This window comes from Aotus nancymaae, unplaced genomic scaffold (assembly GCF_030222135.1).
Source record: "Aotus nancymaae isolate 86718 unplaced genomic scaffold, 86718_ANA_hifiasm-v0.15.2.pri h1tg000010l, whole genome shotgun sequence".
Classification (NCBI taxonomy): Eukaryota; Metazoa; Chordata; class Mammalia; order Primates; family Aotidae; genus Aotus; species Aotus nancymaae.
In genome coordinates this window covers 28,737,630-28,760,857 of record NW_026988421.1, presented here as the reverse complement: position 1 = coordinate 28,760,857, position 23,228 = coordinate 28,737,630, and the positions used below count along the sequence as shown (strand labels likewise).

General features: G+C 41.0%; 1 protein-coding gene across 7 annotated transcripts in view; it reads right to left on the bottom strand.

Moving 5' to 3' along the window:
• Positions 1 to 23,228, bottom strand: part of ARMH3 (armadillo like helical domain containing 3) — a 210,798-nt gene that overhangs the window by 28,057 nt on the left and 159,513 nt on the right. For 4 of the 7 annotated variants that reach the window (XR_010341755.1, XM_012439376.2, XM_064373953.1 and 1 more), the window contains one exon: positions 18,837 to 18,915. Coding sequence is in view for 6 of the 7 variants with exons in the window: in XM_012439376.2 (XP_012294799.1) it covers positions 18,837 to 18,915 (79 nt within the window). In the remaining variant the exon portion in view is untranslated. Of the gene's footprint in view, positions 1 to 1,490; positions 1,584 to 18,836; positions 18,916 to 23,228 lie in introns of those variants that run through there. The other 3 variants (XM_064373952.1, XM_064373951.1, XM_064373955.1) reach the window with 2 other exon arrangements.

Below are 23,228 nucleotides of genomic sequence, written 5' to 3'. Positions count from 1 at the left end.
CTCATACCATGAATTAAGAGGGCATCACTATAAATCCTACAGGCATTTCAAGGAACAGGGAGACTTTTATGAACAAATTATGCCAATAAATTCAACAATAAATGAATAACTTCCTTGAAGACACAAATGAGTAAAACTGGCTCAAGAACAAGTAGTAAACCTGACTATTCCTAAATCTATTAAAGAAATTCAACTAACAATTAAAATGTTTTCCACAGATGTATGCTGATATGTGCATTTTACTTTGAAACACATTTAAAAAAAGATGGATTGATGGATAGAGATCTATCCTATGGGTCATACATGTGATAAAGCAAGTATAGTAAAATGTAAATAACAGAATTTAGGTCAGGGTTATGTAGACATTTACTACATAATTTTTTCCAACTTTACTATATGTTTGAAATTTTTCCTAGGCCGGGCGCGGTGGCTCATGCCTGTAATCCCAGCACTTCGGGAGGCCGAGGCAGGTGGATCACAAGGTAAAGAGATCGAGACCATCCTGGTCAACATGGTGAAACCCCGTCTCTACTAAAAATACAAAAAAATTAGCTGGGCATGGTGGCGCACGCCTCTACTCCCAGCTACTCGGGAGGCTGAGGCAGGAGAACTGCTTGAACCCAGGAGACGGAGGTTGTGGTGAGCCGAGATCACGCCATTGCACTCCAGCCTGGGTAACAAGAGCAAAACTCCGTCTCACCAAAAAAAAAAAAAAAAAAAAAAAAAAAAAAAAAAAAATTAGCAGCTCAAATTCTGTAATATTTAAAATAAATACTATATCATAATTAAGAGGAGTTTATCTCACATATATAAGGTTGGATTAATATTCAAAAATCACTTACTGACTGGGCACAGTGGTTCACGCCTGTAATCCCAGCACTTTGGGAGGCCAAGGCGGGTAAGTTGCCTGAGATCAGGAGTTCAAGACCAGCCTGGCCAACATGGTGAAACCCCGTTTATACTAAAAATAGGAGGAGGTTGCAGTGAGCCGAGATTGCGCCACTCAACTCCAGCCTGAGGGACTGAGTGAGACTCTGTCTCAAGACAAAAACAAAAACAAGTCAGTTACCACATTAACACAATAAAGGAGAAAATCCACATGATCATCTCAACAACTGCAGAAAAGGCATTGGCAAAATGCCACATCCAATCGTAATAAAACCTCTCAGCAAATCTGGTATAGAAGGAAACTTCCTCAACCTAATATTCATAGGGAATCTATGAATACTCACAGCTAAGTTACTGCCTAATGGTGAAAGACCAAATGTTTTCCCCTTAAGATCTGGCAAGGACATCTATCTATTCTCACTAGTTCAATAGTACGCTGGTGAATCCCAGCCAGTAAAATAAGACAAGAAAAGGAAATCAAAGGCATATAGAGTTGGGAGGAAAAAAAAAGTAAATCTAAATTTATTTATACACAACATGATTATGAGCACAGAACATTTTAAAGAGTCTAACTACTAATGGTCAGGTGAGGTGGCTCATACCTGTAATCCCAGGACTTTAGTAGGCAGAGGCAGGCAGATTGCTTGAGCCCACGAGTTTGAGACCAGCCTGGGCAACATGGCAAAAACCCATTTCTACAAAAAATACAAAAGTTAGCAGGACATGGTGGCAGCTGGTGGTCTGTAGTTCCAGCTACTCAGGAGGCTGAAGTGGGAAGATCACCTGAGTCCAGTGAAGTTGAGGCTACAGTGAGCTGTGATCATGCTACCACACTCTAGACTGGGTGACAGAATAAGACCTATCTCAAAAAACCAAAAACTAATAAGTTTATCAAGAATGTAGAAAAAAAGTCAATTAAAAACAAGTATATTTCTAAAAATTAGCAACAAATGATTGGAAATTGAAATTTAAAATTTACATGACATAAAAATGAAATATTTAGGGATAAATTGAGCAAAATAGCCATATAACAAGTACATTGAAAAACTATGAAACACTGATAAAAAAATTTAACAGACCTAAACAAATGGAGAGGTAGATTATAGTTTTTCCATTAGGGTATGAAAACAGTATTATTGAAGTATCAATTCTCTCCCAAGTCATCTACAGAGTTAATGCAATTCTAATCAAAATTTCACCAGTCTTTTTATAGAAACAAACAAGCTAATTTTATACGCAAATGGAAAGAACCTAGAATATTCAAAAACATTAAAAAAAGAAACAAAATTAGAGGGTTGGCTGATTTCAAGATTTATTACAGATCTATAATAATCCAGACACTGTAGACCATAAATTTGGACATGCAGACCAGTGGAACAGAACTGATGGTCCAGATATGAACCATACATACATGTTCAATTGATTTTTTTTAACCAATGGCCAAGGTATTTCAATGGAGAAAGAGTAGTCTTTTCAACAAATGGCAATATAACTAAATATTTGGAAGGGAATGAACATTCACCACACACTATAAAAAAAAATTAACTTGAACTGAATCATAGAACTAAATGTAAAAGCCAGAATAACAAAACTTATGGAAGAAAATAAAAATACAATGAGGTCGGGTGCAGTGGCTCATGCTTGTAATCCCACACTTTGGGAGACCAAAGCAGGTGGGTCACTTGAGGCCAGAGTTCAAGACCAGCCTGGCCAACATGGTGAAATCCTGTTTCTACTAAATATACAAAAATTAGCTGGGTGTGGTAGTGCACATTTGTAATCCCAGCTGCTCAGGAGGCTGAGGCACAAGAATCACTTGAACCTGAGAGATGGAGGCTGCAGTGAGGCCAGATGTGCCACTGCACTCCAGCCAGAGTGAAAGCACAAGACTCTGTCTCAAAAAAAAAAAAAAAGAAAATACAATGAACATTTTTGCAACCAGGAGTAGGCAGAGATTTACTAAATAAAACACAAAAGCATGACTCCTTTAAAAAGTAAATTAATCTTCATTAATATCTAATTAAGTTAAAATTGATCTTAAAAATATCTAGTCTTTGAAAGACATCACTGAGAATATGCAAAGAAAAAAGGCAATCTACTGACTAAGAGAAAATATTTACTCTGTGTGTGTCAAAGAACCTGCATCAAAAATATATAAAAACTCATAAATAATACAATTTAAGAAAAGAAAAACCAAATTTTAAAAATAGGTAAATGATCCGGACATTTCACAAAAGAAGATATATAAAGTTCACGTAAAAAGTTGCTCTAGCCAGGCACAGTGGCTTAGGCCTGTAATCCCAGCACTTTGGGAGGCAGAGGCAGGTGGATCACCTGAGGTCAGGAGTTCAAGACTAGCCTGACCAATATGGTGAAACCCTGTCTCTACTAAAAATACAAAAATTAGCCAGGCATGGTGGCGCACACCTGTAGTCCCAGCTACTCAGGAGACTGAGGCAGGAGAATTCCTTGAACCTGGGAGGCAGAGGTTGCACTGAGCTAAGATTGCGCCACTGCACTCCAGCCTGGGGTAAAGAGTGAGACTCCATCTCAAAAAATAAAATAATTTTTTAAAAAGGCTGCTCTAGTGGATCACGAGGTCAAGAGATCGAGACCATCCTGGTCAACATGGTGAAACCCCGTCTCTACTAAAAATACAAAAAATTAGCTGGGCATGGTGGCGCGTGCCTGTAGTCCCAGCTATTCGGGAGGCTGAGGCAGGAAAATTGCTTGAACCCAGGAGGCGGAGGTTGTGGTGAGCCGAGATCGCGCCATTGCACTCCAGCCTGGGTAACAAGAGCGAAACTCCGTCTCAAAAAAAAAAAAAAAAAAAAAGGCTGCTCTAGTCATCATGGGAATTAAAACCAGTAATATTTAAAAACTGCAATAAGTGGCCAGGCGTCATGGCTCATGCCTGTAATCCCAACACTTTGGGAGGCTGAGGTGGATGGATCACCTGAGGTCGGGAGTTCGAGACCAGCCTGGCCAACATGGTGAAACCCTGTCTCTATTAAAAATAACAAAAATTGGCAGGGCACAGTGGCTCACGCCTGTAATCCCAGCACTTTGGGAGGCCAAGGTGGGCAGATCACCTGAGGTCAAGAGTTCAAGACCAGGTTGGCCAACATGTTGAAATCCCGTCTCTACTAAATAAACAAAAATTAGCCAGGTGTGGTGGTGTGTGCCTGTAATCTCAGCTACTCAGGAGGCTGAGGGAGAAGAATTGCATGAACCCAGGAGGCAGAGGTTGCAGTGAGCTGAGATCACACCACTGCACTCCAGCCTGGGTGGCAGAGAAAGACTCCATCTCAAAAAGAGAAAAAAAAATACAAAAATTAACCAGATGTGGTAGTGTGTGCCTGTAATCACAGCTACTCAGGGGGCTGAGGTAGGAGAATCACTTAAACCCAGGAGGTGGAGGTTGCAGTGAGCTGAGATCGTGAGACTTCACTCCAGCCTGGGCACCACAGCAAGACTCCATCTCAAAAAAGAAGAATAAAAGCTGTAATAAGTATGCTAGATACCCAATAGAATGGCTAAAATTAAAAGACTCACAATTCCTAGTGTGGCAAGGACATGGTATAGTTGGAAATTTTGTATGTTGTTTGGAATTAGAAATGGTACAACCACTTTTGAAAACAGTGTGGCAGTTTCTTTTTTCTTTCAACATATTTATTCAGATATAGTTTATATACCATAAAATTCATTCATTTAAAGTGTACAATTCAATTATTTTAGTATATTCACATAGTTGTGCAATTATCACCATGATCTAAGTTTAAAATACTTTTATCAACCCAAAAATAAATCCCATAATAATTACCAATCCCTCCTATCCTGTTCTCCAGCCCCAGCCAAAGCAACCACTAATCCACTTTCTGTTTCTATGGATTTTCTGTGCATTTCAAATAAAAGAAATCACACAATATGTGGTCTTTTGTGACTTGTTTCTTTCACTTATCATAATGTTTTCAAGAGTCATCCATGTTGTAACACATATTAGTACTTTGTTCCTTTTTTTATTTTTTTATTTTTTTGAGACGGAGTTTCGCTCTTGTTACCCAGGCTGGAGTGCAATGGCGCGATCTCGGCTCACCGCAACCTCCGCCTCCTGGGTTCAGGCAATTCTCCTGCCTCAGCATCCTGAGTAGCTGGGATTACAGGCACACGCCACCATGCCCAGCTAATTTTTTTGTATTTTTGGTAGAGACGGGGTTTCACCATGTTGACCGGGATGGTCTCGATCTCTTGACCTCATGATTCACCCGCCTCGGCCTCCCAAAGTGCTGGGATTACAAGCGTGAGCCACCGCGCCCGGCCTGTTCCTTTTTTATGGCTGAATAATATTCCACGGTATGAATGAATTACACTTTGTTTATCTATTCAACTGCTGATGGACATTTCGGTTGTTTCTAGTTTTTGGTCTTCCTAAATAAGGCTGCTATGAACATCTGTGTACAGATCTTTGGGTGGACATATATTTTCATATCTCTTGAATCAGCACCCAAGAAGTGTCACAATGTGTACCAATCTCAGAAAGAAGACATTAAAAAGTACATATTCTATGAGTTTATTTATATAAAGTTTTAAATTTTGTATAGACCCGTCTACTCTATAATGCAAATGGTCATATAGCAGTTGCCTAGGGCCCAGACTTGGGGTGAGGACTGACTGCAAAGTGGTATAAGAGAACATTTTTGGGTGTTAGAAATGTTCTACATGTTGATTGTGGTGGTGCTTACATAAACATTTTTATTATATGTTAATTATACCTCAACAAAATTACATTTAAAAGTCCAGAAAATCAGGACTAGTCAAAAAAAGATGTATGGCCATGGGCAGTAAGCTTGTGTCATTCTTGGTCTTAATACACCATTTTGCATTGGGGCAAGAATGATTCAAACGGATATGTAAGTAACTCTAAGCTAGGAGTTAGTACTTCAACAATGCTAATGATTCCTCCCATTGTGCTTTTCCCTGCCACCCATGAACAACTCCACAATCCTCCCTGACAAAATTAAATTGACTCCAGATAGCAAATAACAGTGCCTGGAACTATTCTCATTTGGGGACTAGCTATAGAAAGGTTTTTTAGCGGGTGTAATTACCTAGGGTTTCTGACAAACTCAACCATTTGCTAAGCTGAGGAACTTCTGGGGTCCTGCCATTACTAAGGACACCTAATGAAGGTTCTGCTTTGGCCTTTTTATGAAACTGAAGCAAGAATAAAAGATACTAGACGAACATGGCTCTCCCTGTGGCAACTCATGCTGAGTAAGGGTCATCAGCCAATAGTTTATGGATCTGTAAGGAAACAATATTTCACTGGGGGTTTAAGGAGAACAGGGAGGTTTATCTGGCCTTCCCAGGCTTACAAAGGGTAAAGTGGGACTGCTGTGAAGACTCCATTCATATACATCAGCTGAGAGAGGTCTAAGGCGAGCACATAGGCAAAGGTCTAAAAAGAAAGTAGTGATCCTGATATATATTCCACGAAGGCCTCAAGGGCAGGTATGGTTTTTGCATTTTTGTAGCCCCTGGCTTGGCAGAGTACATACTCTGTACTTCTGCATGGAAGAGAATAAATCTGGGGAACATTAAGCCAGGGCAACCCTTCTCTGTCTTAGTGCACTAAAGACACTTAAAAGCTGAGAATTCTTAGACCAAAGCAGGTCGTGAGCGCTTCCTTTGGAGGCAAGAATTGGTTCTTTGTTTCAACATTTTAGTAGCCCAAAGTGACTGGGGAAAACAAACAAACAAACAGACAAACAAACAGCCAAAAGCACAGGAACTAGAGTAGAGACCTGTAACAAAACCACAGACTTCATCAAGTGAGCATCCCTTCCTCCACTAGGTGCTTATAGTGACTTTCTATCCAAGATAATCTGAATCTCTCTCCAGGGTACAATCACTCAACATAATTATTTGGAAACAGTGATCCAAAAGGTAGATATAAATCTCTTAGACTACAGAAAGTTGTTCTCCCTTTTAAAAGGTAGCTGTTCCCTCTATACAGCCACCCTGTATATAATAGGCAGAAGGGTCTTCCCCCCTTTCTATTTTCAGTTCCTACACTTGAGGACCAAACCCAATTTCAGACCAAATTTAAGCTGGCCTGTTCTCCCAGTCCATCCATGCCTTTCAAGCCTGCAACCAAAGAGCTCTACACTGCCCTGATATTTATTGATCTGACAGGCTAACTCTGCCCTTCAGCAAGGTGAACCAGATAATGAACCTTAGTGGGTGATTAGTGAGAGGCCATCAGTTGGTTAAAGGAGTGGTGACAGGACTTTCTTTAATTTCCCTGGGCAGTCACCCCCACCTCCCTGACTTTATTTGGTTGAAGCCCTAGAAACCCCTTGTGAAGTTTTTTTTCTTTTTTAAACTAATTACAGATCCAACACACCCAGTTTCTTACCTTGCACAAGCAAGGAAGCAAGGCATCCAATCACACTAATGGGGCTGAGGGAAACATGATACACAAATATCACATTAAAACGTCTCTTCTGGCCTGGCACAGTAGCTCACGCCTGTAATCTCAGCACTTTGGGAGGTCAAGGCGGGTGGATCACGAGGTCAGGAGGTCAAGATCAGTCTGGCCAACATGGTGAAACCCTGTCTCTACTAAAAATACAAAAATTAGCAGGGCGTGGTGGCAGATGCCTGTAATCTCAGCTACTCAGGAGGCTGAGGCAAGTGTATCGCTTGAACCCGGGAGGCAGAGGTTGCAGTGAGCTGAAATTGCACCACTGCACTCCAGCCTGGGCAACTCCATCTCAAATATATATATATATATTTTTTTTTTTTCTTTTCTCCTGGCCCCTCCCCCAAAATTTTTTTTAAGCTGACAATTACTAGAATTCCTACTATCTCCATCACAATTTCTTCTACCTACTGCCAATGAAGCTTCATAGTTGCCTGACTAAGAAAGACAAGAAGTTTATATGACAATCATTTCAAAATTCATACCTAACTGGAGAAAATGCTGACAGTAATAGAGATGAATAATAAGCTGAGCTGTTCTCTGCCAGTGACCTCTGCATTCATCTAACTTGGCTGTGGGACATTAATTTTTAGTCTTTTTTTTTTCTATTAACAAAATGGAACCACCATTTTAAAAACAATTAAAATTCAGTGTGCAGGCTGGGCATGGTGGCTCATGCCTGTAATTGCAGCACTTTGGGAGGCCAAGATGGGTGGATCATTCAAAGTCAGGAGTTAGAGACTAGCCTGGCCAACATGGCAAAACCCTGTCTCTACCAAAAATACAAAAATTAGCTGGGTGTGGTGGCATGTGCCTGTAATCCCAACTATTCAGGAGGCTGAGGCAGGAGAATTGCTTGAACCCAGGAGGCAGAGGTGCAGTGAGCTGAGATCACGCCACTGACCTCTAGCCTGGGTGACAGAATAAGACTCTGTTTTATAAAATAAAAAAAAAAAAAAAAAAAATTTCTGTGTCTACCTTTTAGATCTTGAACCATATATTATCTACTAAAATAAATAAAAATATCTTAGGTAGGACATTGTGGCTCACGCCTGTAATCCCAGTGCTTTGGCAGGGTCAAAGCAAGATAATTGCTTCAGGCCAAAAGTTTGAGACCAGCCTAGCCTGGGCAACATAGTGAGTGAGACCCCATGTCTACCAAAAACAAAAACAAAAAAAGCCAGACATGGTAGCACATGCCTGTAGTCCTAGCTACTCAAGAGGCTGAGGCAGGAGGACTGCTTGAGTCCTGGAGCTCAAGGTTGCAGTGAGCTAGAATTGTGTCACTGCACTCCAGCCTGGGTGACTGAGAGAAACAGCATCTCTAAAAAAAAAAACCAAAACAAAACAAGAAAAAGAAAAAAGGAAAAGCTGGCTGGGTATGGTGGCTCATGCCTGTAATCCCAGCATATTGAGAGGCTGTGGCAGGAGGATTGAGAGGCTGGAGCCCAGGAGTTGGAGGCTGCAGTAAGCTATAATGGCGTCACGGCACTCTAGCCTGGACAACAGAACAATATCTTGTCTCTAAAAATTTAAAAAAAAAAAAAAATTTCTTTAAGTCATCATGTCCCTTTAGTGTGTAGAAGAAGCTTTATTTCTCATAGGGACCTTTCTGAGACACCTGATTAGAATAAAGGGTCTCTTCTCTCATTTATAAAGTTATCATACTATGCCAGGATCCCCTACTTACACATTTCTGCCTGACTGGCAGGCACAGTCCCCAGAACCCTCGTCAGTGCTTTTTGTCCTCAACTGAATGGGCCCTTCCCAATCTAGGACCTTTCCTTATTCCCCAGGAATAAGCCATTATCTTCACTCTCTACCTTCCTGTGCCTTTTCCTTCAGAATATCTGACACACTCAGATTGACACATATGCTCCAGCCTGATAAAACTGAAAAAGCTCAGGCTTTGGAGTAAGATAGACCTAGGTTCACTTTATGGCTTTACCACTAATAGCTGTGTGACCCTGAACAAATAGTTTCTTTAGTGTCCTCATCTAGAAAACGATAACTACACCTACCCCAAATAACTGACATAAGAATTAAGTAAATAACCCATATAAAAGTATGCAGCTCAAAAACTACTAGTTGTTCCTTTCCTTTGATCTATTTGCATATATTTTAAATCTGAAACACTTCCTCTCCTATCTAGGGTCTCTGGCAGTGCAGCTTATCTCCTGGTCCAGGGAAGACAGTGGTCATCCTAGCAGCACATCACAGTTCAGCTGACCCTCTTATGTGGGCCTTCTCAAGATGCCCTATATAACATAAAGATGATTACCGAGGATAAGCAGCTTGTAAAACCCCTCCCCATTCCCACTTCTGACATGTCTTTCTGGCAGTAGTGAATCCGGTGAACTACTCATATCAAACATTTTTCTGCCAAACAGGTCAACTGAAATGCCAGAATTTAAACAAAGGCAACAAAGAAGTAGGGGTCAGATGGCCAGGGCTGGTGTCACATGCTCACACTCGGTGAGAGTTCCCACAGCAACCATCATTCACGGCTACAGGGAGGCAGTGAAAGACTACAGGCTGTTGTAGAAAAACATGATGCCAAGTAGAAAAAACTGAGTTACGGCTGTCGTGGGAGTCTTACATCTCAGCTCTCCAACGTGTCTCTGCCAAGGCTGCCTTGTGTGATGGTTCGGGTCCTGTTCTAAGATAAGGAAACATCACAGGAGTTCTCAGAGTAGGCTGCTTAGAGAGGCCTCGATTACCCTATTTGAGATCCAAAGCTTCCCTGGGGAAAACTTTTATTTAGGGGGCTTCCATGGGGAAAGTGGGTCACATTCACCTCCTGCTCAGAAAACCCTGCCACACAGCTTTACAGCCCCCTTCTCTCAGTCTTCTTCAACAACCCATGGTGTGCTAGAGATGGCTCATACAGAGGCTTGGCTTATGAGAGTTGACTGTTAAATTTCAAAAATGGTGAGAGCCAGCTGGCTTCATATTAGTAGCCATGGTGGGAGCAGTCACACCAAACACTACAAATCAGCCCTGCTCTCACCACTCACAGCTCCACAGCTCCTGGCCTCCCAGCAATTGTTAAACATTTACTAGTACGCCAAGGACCAACGACTCTCAAGCTGAAGTATCAGGCTCCATTTTCCTCCTAAGTCTTTGTGTTCTCTGGCCCTTTCCCCAAGATCTTTCTGTTCCTCTCCTAGATGTTCTCATGTAATGGATGCTACCCAGGGCCCCTAACAATGTTGCTCCCCACAAACTGGGGTTCTCCTCTTACGAGTGCTTCAATCCTCTCTGGGAAAATAAAGCCAGGCATCATTTGTATTTCTAAAGAGCCAGCGGTTATTTGTAATGACCCTTAGGATCAGGAGAAAACAAAAAAGGTTTAGCAATAGATGGAAATAAGAAAATACTTAGCAGCTTCCAACATAACCTTCACTCATTCAGATATAAAGCATTGGTTATTTCCTTAATTTTCTTTAACCTACTCCCACAAATGTATAACCTCTTTTGTCATAATACTTTTGAAGATATATCTTATAATATACAACATTATACAGGACTCCTCTGAATTCAAAATCCAAAGCCCTAGTGAGAGTGGGGACTTGAACTTAGGAATCTGTTTACACCATCCTACAGCCCTGTGACATATGGGGGTACCAGCAGAACACCTTTCTGTTCTTCCCAGAAAATTCCTAACTCTGTATGTATAGAGACTTTTAGCAAGCTCCTGGGACACTTGGTTGAAAAGAACACCAACTTCAAGATGAGTTTGCCTACTCTTAAAAACAGAAAGAAAGAAAAAGGCGCGCACGCGCACTCACACATACACACACACACCCAGAAAGCAGGCTGGCGGTTACCAAGGCAGCTGGGGGTTGGGAAGTTGTTCAATTCTGCAAGACGAAAAAGTTCTAGAGATCTGTGGCACAACAATGGACATATTGTTAAGTGTACTATACCATACATTTAACATGATTCAAATAGTAAGTATTGATAGGTGTGGGTTCTTTTAACCACAATTTAAAAAAAACATAATTTGCCCAGTAGGCCTCATCACATGTCTAGCATTGAGGCTGGCTCATACTAGGCCCCTAATAAATGCTTGTGAATTGAATCAAAGGCAGTACAATTAGGACAGGGATAAGAGTCACTCCATTAGGGATTATGGAGGCTGTGATTAAATGACTGACTTACATTTTAAATCATCCAACTTCTGGGTATTCTGTGACCCAAGGACATGACTTGCTAGAACTATTTGCTATTCTTTCTGTCCTTTTCAGATCCTGGTTTTGAGCACATTTTACAATTTATGCCTGTTCATTTATCCCATTCCTACCCTTTCTCTTTCAAGGCCAAACTCAATTCTTTTCTTTTCCGTATGGCCTTTTCTGATCACTTTTCTGATCTTCTGCAGAGATCTTTCTCCAATAGGAACAGATCCTGTTGCTACTACTCACTGGTAGGCTGACAATAACAAGTTGCCTTAAACCATCGCTTGCACTATTCCATCCTCTGAGAGCAAAAGCCCTTTCGTACCCCTCAAGTGCCTAGGACACTCTGAGGCATAAAGCAGGCACTAAATACCAAGATACTGATAGATGAAAGAAGGTTGAAGAAAGCAAGAATGGGCCAATAATTTACTTGCTTTCCAGTGGGATATTTCAAAGGCATAAAATTGGTCATGAATGTGACTGAAAGCTTAAGGAATAAGGTATTCAAAGAAGGTTTTGCTTTGAACCCTAAATTGCCACTATGTTTGCTAGATATTCAGGGCTCTAGAGAATCTTCTGTAAAGGTCTGCTATGAAGCCCTCTCTTGCCTATTACATCTAAATTAGAGCAGATATAAATCACCATGTCATAGCATTTGTAAACCAAACCAAACAGTGAATAGCCTAAAAGGAGCTCAAGATCCGCAACGAGCATTTACAAAGGTCCTATGGCTTTGGAGCAAAGAAAAGTATGAGGTACCTTCCCCCGCCCCGCCAAGATGGAGTCTTGCTCTGTCAACCAGATTGGAGTGCAGTGGCGCAATCTCAGCACACTGCAACCTCCGCCTCTCAGTTTAAGCAATTCTCCTGCCTCAGGCTTCCGAGTAGCTGGGATTACAAGCACGTGCCACCATGCCCGGTTAATTTTTTTATTTTTAGTAGAGACAGGGTTTCACCATGTTGGCCAGGCTGGTCTCGAACTCCTGACCTTGTGATCTGCCCACCTTGGCCTCCCAAAGTGCTGGGATTACAGGAGTGAGCTACCACACCCAGCCTAAGTATGAGGTACTTTCCAAAGCAGCTAAGCTAGTGATTCTTAAAATGTTGTAAAAGGGAAGTCAAAGACTGGTTGAGAATCTTAGGAAAAATGGACTCTCTTCAAGGAAAATAAAAAAAGAACATATGCATAATTACTGGGTGTGTACTAACTCTAAAGCTAATTTATTCTTGGACCTTTTCTCTAAAAAAATAATAAAATAAAAGTAAGAGGAGAGGAGAGGGAGCATCTAAGAGTGTTGGATAGGACAGAATAGGCAGAAGAACTCCCTGGAGAGCTCCTCCATCGCAGCAAAATGGTCACTGGGATTTATCTAAGCAACACAGGTTGTATGACAACTATCCTCCTAGGTGAATGAAAATCAGAGCGCAGCCTAGTGTTCATGACTATAATCCCAGCACTCTGGGAGGCAAAGGTGGGTGGATCATTCTAGCCCAGGAGTTCGAGACTAGCCTGGACAACATAGTGAGACTCCATCTCTACAAAAAATTTTAAAAAATTAGCCAGGCATGATGGCATGCGCCTGTGGTCCTAGTTACTCGGGAGGATAAGGTGGGAGGATCACTTGAACCCAGGAAGTTGAGGCTGTAGTGAGTTATGATCATGTCACTGCACTCCAGTCTGGGCAACAGAGTGAGAGATCACACACACACACACACACACACACACACACACACTTCTCTCTCTCTGTCACTCTCTCTCTCTCTCTGTGTCTCTCTCCAAACAAATAAAAAAGAAAATTAGGGTGCAGGCCACTTTGAGGGACAAGCTGAAGACCAGAATTTCAGAAGGATTACAAGGGTGACTGATGTGCTCACGTTGCATTATTTGTGGTCCTCTTTAAAAGAGACAAGAGCTAGAGGAGATGAACATAACTGGAAGCAAAAGAAAGTAGAAAGAATCTTTAGAAATGGAAAAAATCAAAGTAGACTCAAAGTTCCTAACATCAGAAACCACTTAAGCTGCTATGCATTCTAAATCTTCCAGTCTGACCCCTTAGTTTCATCTTTTTGGGAATCCTTATTCCTTGATGATCAATTTTCCTGGACATATCAAATGATTCTACCAGGTAGGGATGGATGCTTACTAACAAGCCACACTGGAGAGGGAAAGGAACTAAATCTCAGTTAAGGGTAGGCAAGAGGCCTGAAGGACCATTTTGAAAGGCATCCTAGAAATAAGCCAAATCTGGTAGGGATAAACTGTAAGTAGTTTCATAGTTCTTAGGAAAGCAAATTGTATCTTCTCCATAATCTTTATTCATAAAGATATGTTAAATACAAAAAGAGGTCAAAATGCCCTTATCTAATGTCATATATAAAAATTAACTCAAAATGGATTTAAGATCTAAATATAAAAGAGCTAAAACTAAACCCTTAGAAGAAAACATAGGGGAAAAGCTTCATGACATCAGACTTGGTAATAACTTCTTAGACTTCTTGGATTTGACACCAAAAGCACAGACAACAACGGCAACAACAACAACAAAACAGATAAATTGGACTTCACCAAAGTTTTAAAAGTCTTATGTGTAAAGGACACTATCAATAGAGTAAAAAGACAAACCACAGAATGGAACAGAATATATGCGGATCAGATATCTAATGAGGAATTAACATCCAGAATAAAGAATTCCTAACAGTCAACAACAAAAAAACAAAAAACAAATTCTCCAATTTAAAAATGTGCAAAGGACTTGAAAAGACATTTCAAGGATGATATACAAATGACTAATATGTACATGAAAAGATGCTCAATGTATCATTAGATAAATGCATATCAAAACCACAATGAGATACCACATCATACCCATTAGGATGGCTATTATAAACAAAACAAAACACAAAAAAGTGTTGGCAAGGATGTGGAGAAATTGGGATGTAAAATGGTACAACTTTAGCAGTTACTCAAAATGTTAAACATAGAATTATCCTGTGATCTAGTAATTCTACTCTGAGTATATACACAAAAGAATTGAAAGCAAGGACTCCAACACATAGTTGTACGTCAGTGTTCAAAAGCAACATTATTCATAATAGTCAAGGGTGGAGACAACCCAAATGTCCACCAATGGATGAATGAACAAAATGTATATAAATGCAATGGAATATTATTCAGCCTTAAAAAGGAACAAAATTCTGACACATGGTACAACATGGATGAACCTTGAATACATGATGCTAAGTGAAATAAGCTAGTCACAGAAGCCCAAATACAGTATGATTTCATTAAAGTACCTAGAATAGTCAAATTCATAGAGACAGAGTAGAACAGTGGTTACCAGAGGCTCAGGGTAGGAGACGTGGGGAGTTATTGTTTAATGGGTAAAGAGTTTCAGTAAGAAATGATGAAAAAACCCTAAAGAGATGGAGAGCAGAGATGGTTGCACAATAATGTGAATGTATTTAATGCCACTGAACTGTACATTTAAAAAGGATTAAAATGGGTGGGGCACCATGGATCACGCCTGTAATCCCAGCATGTTGGAAGTCCAAGGCAGGTGAGTCACCTGAAGTCAGGAGTTCAAGACCAGCCTGGCCAACATGGTGAAACCTCATCTTTACTAAAAAATACAAAAAATTAGCTGAGCGTGGTGGTGCATGCCTGTAATCCCAACTACTTGGGAGACTGAGGCAGGAGAATCATTTGAACCCGAGAGGTGGAGGTTGCAGTGAGCCAAGATCAAGCCATTGCACTCCAGCCTGGGCAACAAGAGCAAGACTCTATCTCAAAAAAAGGCGGGGGGAGTTAAAATGGTAAATTTTATGTTACGTGTATTCTGCCATATATAAAAAAAAGAGGTAAAAATGAAAAAATTAACCCCAGACAAATACATACCTGCATATATACCATAAAAATGCATGCAGTTTATTACATTAAAAAATGTGTGACCAGGCCAGGTAAAGAGGCTGACGCCTGTAATCCCAGCACTTTGGGAGGCTGAAGCAGGTGGCTCATTTGAGGTCAGGAGTTCGAGACCAGCCTGGCAAACATGGCAAAACCCTACTTAAAAATACAAAAAATGCCGGGCGTGGTGGCTCATGCCTGTAATCCCAGCTACTTGAGAGACTGAGGCAGAGAATTGCTTGAACCAGGAGGCGGAGGTTGCAGTGAGCCGAGATCACACCGCTGCACTCCAGCCTGGGCAACAGAACAAGACTCCTCCTCAAAAAAAAAAAAAACAAAGAAACAAAAACCAGCTGGGCGTGGTAGCATGTGCCTGTAATCTCATCAACTTAGGAGGCTGAGGCAGGAGAATTGCTTGAACCCTAGAGACAGAGGCTACAGTGAGCCAAGATAGCACCACTGCACTCCAACCTGGGCAACAGAGTGAGACTCTATCTCAAAAACAAAAACAAAACAAAACAAAACAATGTATGATCATTCAGTCACATTGAGGGTATTAACTGATTAAAAAGTTTTGCCCTCCATGAAGCCAATGGCAATTAACAGAAAAATGTCATTTACCTTCTGGATGTCTGAAAAGAAATGCCAATGTGAAAGGCTTGGCTTTGTTTAATATGCAATAATAGATTTACAAGTATCACCTTGAAATACCTCAGAGGCTGGAATGTGTCTAGGGGTTGTCAGAATTCAAGAATTCATAAATTTCTTGCTAGAAGAAAATGGCAAGCTGGGCAGGCAGACATAGAAAAGAGCCCTGTCTTCTCTACTAACTTACTAAGTGCTATAAATTCCAGTTAACACCTATCCATGGTCTTTAGGTTTTATTTTAGGAGTACTTTAGAATCTACTGAGGATTAAGTTCTTGACTTTTTTCTCTACTCAGTCTGCTGCTAACAACTGCAGGGCCCTACTGCAATCCATAAAACTAGCTCTTTGAGAGGTCATGAATACTGTTAACATTAAGTGACATTCACATTAATGCTCATAAGTGAAGGGATAGAAGTGCTCTAACACATGCTGGAGATTAACAAGGCAGTCAAATACCTCTAATCTGACAGTGCTGAGAATAAACCAAGTGTACTGTAATGCTGTCATTTAGCACCCTTCAAAGTCAGTTGGGGAAGAGAAGCAACAACTATTTTGAGGGTGGTTCTCAAAAAGGTCCCAGAATAGTATCACCCTCCTCCAAACCCCCAAGTGAAAAGGACTGTTAAGAGAGGGAATGAGTACACAAAGACTCCATGTGAGCAACGAGTCAGATTATTCACCATTGATACCCACTACCTTAGCATCACAACTTGTATTATAGAAGGTATATGATAATAATGACTATTATTACTATTATTTTGAGACAGGGTCCCACTGTCACCCAGGCTGGAATGCAGTGGCATGATCACAGCTCACTGAAGCCTCAATCTCCCTGGATTCACTTCAGCTCCCACCTCAGCCTCCCAAGTAGCTGGGACTACAGGTGCGTACCACCATGTCTGGCTAATTTTCCTTTCTTTTTTTTTTTGTAGAGACAACTTCACCATGTTGCCCAGGGTGATCTCGAATTCCTGGACTCAAGCAAACTGCCCACCTCAGCCTCCTAAAGTGCTGGGATTGCAGGTGTGAGCCACTACCCCCAGCCGGTATACAATTACATATTGACCAAGTAAATCAATCTTGCTATCCCTTCCCCATTCTCCTGTGAAATCCCTCTCCACTGAAATCGCTTCATCTCTGGCATGTGCGCACTTTTTGAGAGACACTTTCATCATTTCATTTAACTTTGAAAGAAGTTGGAGGAGGCTGAGGACATGTGCTTGCTAATCATCCTTTCACAGATTGCCTTGTGTGCCAGAAAGGATTTTTATTATTGGTCTGTGGCAGCTACTGCTGGAGAAAGATTTCAGCTTGACCTTCCCAAACTGCTGGGGGATGAATACTGCACATACTGCACGTGGATGACAGAGCAAATGTCTCTTCCTTTTTTTTTAATTAAAGAAAAAAGCTTTTAGACTAACCAGAGCTCACCGTGATAGGAAAGTCACCCCTTCTCTTACTGCATAAAACTCAAGATGTTGAATTATTTTGCATTAAAATGTTATAGTAAAATTAATACAAACCAGTCCAACAAGAAAACAGTAGCATCACAAAGCACCTCACAGACAGTACAGCATCAAAGAATAGGACTCAGGATAGCTCCACAGGCAGAGAGGAAAAACGGAAATGAAGTCCATTTATAAAAGCAGTTTTAAATGTGAGGATGGATTCTCACAGCTGGCCTCACAAAAGAGAACAAATATGTCAAAGGGAAAAACTGACAGACTAATAGAGTCCTATCCATCTGGCTGAGAAAAGAGCCACCGGTGGGGAATACTGAGAAGCTTGTTAGGAAAAAGGCTTGCTTGGTGCTTCACTGGGAGAACTGAATAGCTTTGAGGAACATTGAGACACATGGTCATATCATAGCTGGTTGGCTGGCTCTGCCAGCAAGAAGCTCAAAGACGGGTTACAAAGATGCAATGGCAAAAAAGGGAGAACAGGGTACATGTGGTTTTCTTACTGGCCTGGAGTCTATACCCTGGCCTCTCCAATTTGGGAGTAGGGTGAAAAGGAAAGGGAACCACATGAATAGGATGTCTTATTTTGTGCTTTTTAAAAAAGAACTCAAGAGTCCCATTTTGACACATCAAGTTCAATCCCATGTCATGCTAAGCCTCATCTGTACTTTTATATAATGCAGAGCTGAGTGCAGATGCTCTGGGAGAAGGGGAAATCAGGCCAGATTCAAGGAAAACAAACACACAAGGCTATCGGCATCTCCAACTCGGTCCATATCACAGAAAAACCTCCTCAGAAATAATTGCTCAAGGTAAAGGGAACTCAATTACTAAGGAAAATCTGTTCCAAGGGTTGTGTTTTAAAGAGCCAAATAGCTTCAAATTAAGCTGAACTCAGGGCTTTTCTAATTGGCAGTTTCATCCATTTCTAAGTTCTCATTTCTTATTTTCAAAAATCAAAATGACTCTCTGCCTAAAATTTTTTAAAAATACCTTATGACAGTCACTCTAAAACAATAATTCACCAGATTTTCACCTACATATCTCCTATGTAATTAACAAACCCTTCAGATGGCACAAAGGCACACAGCATCACTCTGTATTAAAAGTACTAGTAACCAATCCCACACTAATTTCTCTCAGCAGCCTGCCAGCCTTGCCCTGGTCATCCCCACAAAAGCTCAGTCACAGAGAAAATCCCCCTGCCACCAGAGAGAAGGCAACTGCTTGATCCTAGCCTCAACTAGGTCATCTGAGAGAGTAGTGGCTTACCTGCTCCTCTGACAGTTGGGATATGTGATTCACAGCAGCGTAGGACTCAATTTTGGGGTTAAAGTGGTTGATGATGGCTCTGAAACAAAAAAATCATATTAATATGGTGCCAGATGGAAAGGGGAATACATCTCTTTAAAAATAAGAATCAAGTACCCTCTGGTTTAGAGTACTAGAGCATGGGAGTGATTGTGACTGGGTAACTGTCCTCTTATTGAACATGAAGAGGTCACAAATGGGGGTGAATTGATAACTCTGAAATTGGAAGCGTTTACTATCAGACAGAAAATAGAATCAAGTATCTCTGCTTTGCAAATGAACTAACGGAAAAAACCCAAAGCCAAACATAAAATTTGAGTCCTTCAGATGAGAAAGAGGACCCAGAGGGCTGTCCACTAGGGGGCCCTGGTGCTTCAATCAGAAAGAAAAGCTGTCTTCTCTGATTTGGGAGAACAGGGCACTCGGTAAAGCTGGGCCAACATACAGACTAAACAGAAGCAACCTTCATACTTGTTAATACATAGTTTCAAACCAAAATTTTATATCCGGCCATTCAACCCAAAATCTGACTGTCATTTTAAAACACTCCCTTCTCCATCACTTGCTCACATCCAAAGTCACCCAGTCTTATCAAATATACCTCTTAAAAATCTCTGAAATCGGAAATAAATTTCCCTGAAACCAATGGTATGGGTCCTTGTCATTTCTTGCCTGGTGTAGCAGAAAGAACACAGGTTTTAGATTGGGGTTTTACATGAGTCCATAGTGATATAAATAATTCACAGAGAAGAGACAAATATTTCTCTTTTTTTTTTTCTCTCTCTCTCTCACACTCACACACACATACACACACACACACACACACACACACATATAGATTTTTTTAAGACAGGGTGTCACTTTGTTGCCCAGGCTGAAGTGCAGTGGTGTGATCATGGCTCACTGCATCCTTGACCTCCCAGGCTCAAGCAATCCTCCCACCTAAGCCTCCCTAGTAACTGAGACTACAGGCATGTGCCACCATGCCTGGCTAATAATTTTTTTGGTAGAGACAGGGTTTCGCCATGTTGCCTAGGCTGGTCTCAAACTCTTGAGCTCCAGCAGGTCTCTGCCTCCCAAAGTGCTGGGATTACAGACATGAGCTACTGTGCCTGGTCAATATATCTTTCTTATACAATGATTTCAAATAATACATGTAGATACTCCTCCCTATAGGAAATGAAGTTTCTTTCTCATCTTGAGGGTAGGCTAGATTTTGTGACTTATTGCAAAAGAATAGAGTAGCAAATGGGAAACACAATAACTTGATAGCAAAGAAGCCTGGCAAACACTACCTTAACCAAATGATGAAGCTGTAAATTGCCAGTGATATCATGTAACCCTTGGTATGATCTGATGAGAAGGGCACTTAATATCTCAGTCTAATCACAAGAAAAATATCAGACAGACCCAGACTGGGGATATAGTACAGGATACCTGACAGGTTTTTTTTGTTTGTTTGGTTTTTTGAGACAGGGTCTCACTTTGTTATCCAGGCTGGAGTGCACTGGCACAAATACAGCTCACTGCAGCCTCCACCTCCTTGGCTCAAGCAATCATCCCACTTCAGCCTCCCAAGTAGCTGGGCCTACAGGCATGTGCCACCATGTCTGGTTAATTTTTGTATTTTTTTGTAGAGATGGGGTTTCACCATGTTGCCCACGCCAGTCTCAAACTCCTGAGCTCAGGCAATCCTCCTTTCTTGGCCTCCTAAAGTGCTGAGATTATAGGCATGAGCCATGGCTCCTGGCCCCGTTTCTTTCTTTCTTTTTTTTTGAGATGGAATTTAGCTCCTGTTGCCCAGGCTGGAGTGCAATGGTGTGATCTTGGCTCACTGAAACTTCTGCCTCCCAGGTTCAAGCAATTCTCCTACCTCAGCCTCCTGAGAAGCTGGGATTACAGGAACCCACCACCAGGCCCGGCTAATTTTGTTTTTAGTAGAGATGGGGTTTTGCTATGTTGGCCAGGCTGTTCTCGAACTCTGACCTCAGGTGATCTACTCGCCTTGGCCTCCCAAAGTGCTGGGATTACAGGTGTGAGCCACCGCGCCTAGCTGGTACTTTCTTAAGACTATAAAGGTCATAAAAAACAAGACTGAGAAATTGTCACAGATCACTGGGGAGATATGACAGTTAAATGCATATACTGGAATGGACCCTGGAACAGCAACACGACATTAACGGAAAAACTGGTGAAATCTAAATAAAATATGGAGTTTAGTTAATAATAATGCCAGTTACTTAGGGTTGATAGATGTACCTTGGTGACACAAAATGAGGGAAACTAGGCTGAGGGTATCCAGGAACTCTGTAGATTATCTTTTTACTTTTTCTGTAAATTTAAAAGAATCCCCAAACAGAAAGTTTATTAAAATGGGTTGTGTGGGCTAGGCATGGTGGCTCATGCATGTAATTCCTTTGAGAAGCCAAGGTGAGTGGATCACTTGAGCTCAGGAGTTTGAGATCAGTCTGGGCAACATGGTGAAACCCTGTCTCTACAAAAAATACAAAAAAAAAATTTAGCCAGGTGTAGCAACACACACTTGTAGTCCCAGCTACTTGGGAGGCGAGGTGGGAGGATCACTTAAGGCTGGGAGGCAAAGGTTGCAGTGAGCCAAGACTGTGCCAGCGCACTCCAGCTTGGGTGACAGAGTGAAACCCTGTCTCCCCTCAAAAAAAAAAAAAAAAAAACACCAATCAACAACAACAACAACAAAATGGGTATGTGGGCTGGATGCAGTGGCTCACACCTGTAATTCCAGTACTTAGGGAAGCCAAGGTGGGAGGATAACTTGAACCCAGGAATTTGAGAGCAGCCTGGGCAACATGGTGAGACCCTGTCTCTACAAAATAAAAAAATAATAATAAGCCAGGGACAGGTGTGGTGGCATGTGCCTGTAGACCCAGCTACTTGGAAGGCTGAAGCGGGAGGATCACTTGAAGGTTGAAGGGGAGGATCATACATTGAAGCCCTCAACCCTGGGGGTTGAGGCTGCAGTAAGCCCTGTTAGTGTTACCATACTCTAGCCTGAACGACAGAACAAGAAATTGTCTCAAAAATAAAAACTAAACTGTGTACATGTATGTGTGTGTGTGTATGTATGTATGAGCTAGCATAACAAATCACTATTTTCTTTTATAGCTTCTTGATAGTAAAGAATTATAGAATCATTTAATTCAGGTAATAAAAGTATAAACTGGAAACTTAAAAAAAAAAATCATGGTTTGGAATTCTAGTTTGACCACTTGTTTTTCTGACTGGTTTTGAGCAAGCTATATATCCCACCAGAGGAAAAAAAGGTAGAAAAGTAATACCAATCTAGTACTTATCACAGAACTTGGGAATAGTCTATTGCAGCCATATAAGAAACATTTGTTGAAAGAAGGCTAAATCTTAGAAGGTACATTTATACAATTTATATAACATAATGTATGACATTTATATAATATATATAATAAAAGAATTGGAAAAGCAATGCCAAACATCTAGCTCAATGCCTGGTACACAGCTTGTGCTCAATATATATTCAATAAATGAATAAACTAAATACGACAGAAATGAGTCAGGAACAAGAGGCGAGTTCTGACGACTTATTCTTCCAGAAACTACCAAGAGAGCTGGAGATAATATCTGCAAGTGAAGGCTGTGGTTTGGTCTAAATTCAAAGTGGGAAAGAATTTTGCAACCAAGTAGGGGGTCAAATATTTTTCTCAATCAGAGGGCAAGGCTCAAGGATGTTGGCAGAGATGACCACAGCCCATAAGCAGAAAGGAAAACCAGGACCCTAAATCCAATGAGAAGGTAGGGGAAGCAAGTTTAGAGGGGAACTGAGAATGTCACTGATCCTAGCAGCAGCAGCAATTTAAAGTTCACTCAGGGTAGAGTCTGAGTCATAGGGTTTAGTGTCCAGGACCAAGAGGATTGAAGGAAAGGAGTTACAGTAGTCAAATCAATCTACCATTAGACCACAGGTATCTTTGGAAAAAGATTTTGCACTCTGTAAATGCATCCAAATTTTATGCTTTTTTAGGTTTTTTTTTTTTTTAATTAAGGCTTTCCTTACATTTCTTAGAAAAAAAAATTTTTTTTAATTCCTGTCCTAATCAAACTAAAGGTTTTGTTCTTGTTCTTGTTTTTTATATTATTATTAATAATTTTTTATTCTTGCCTAGGTTTGGAGAATAGAGAGGTCCAAGTACCCTAGCTTCTGCCTGGGTGGAATGTTAGCAGCCACCGGAGCAACCCAGGGGAGCCAGTGAGGTTGGGACAATGAAATAATCCCTGGGAATGGAATTGCTGAGGATGTAATTCTCTTCCCTTTCTACCTGAGCAGTTCTTTCGCCAGGAAACAAA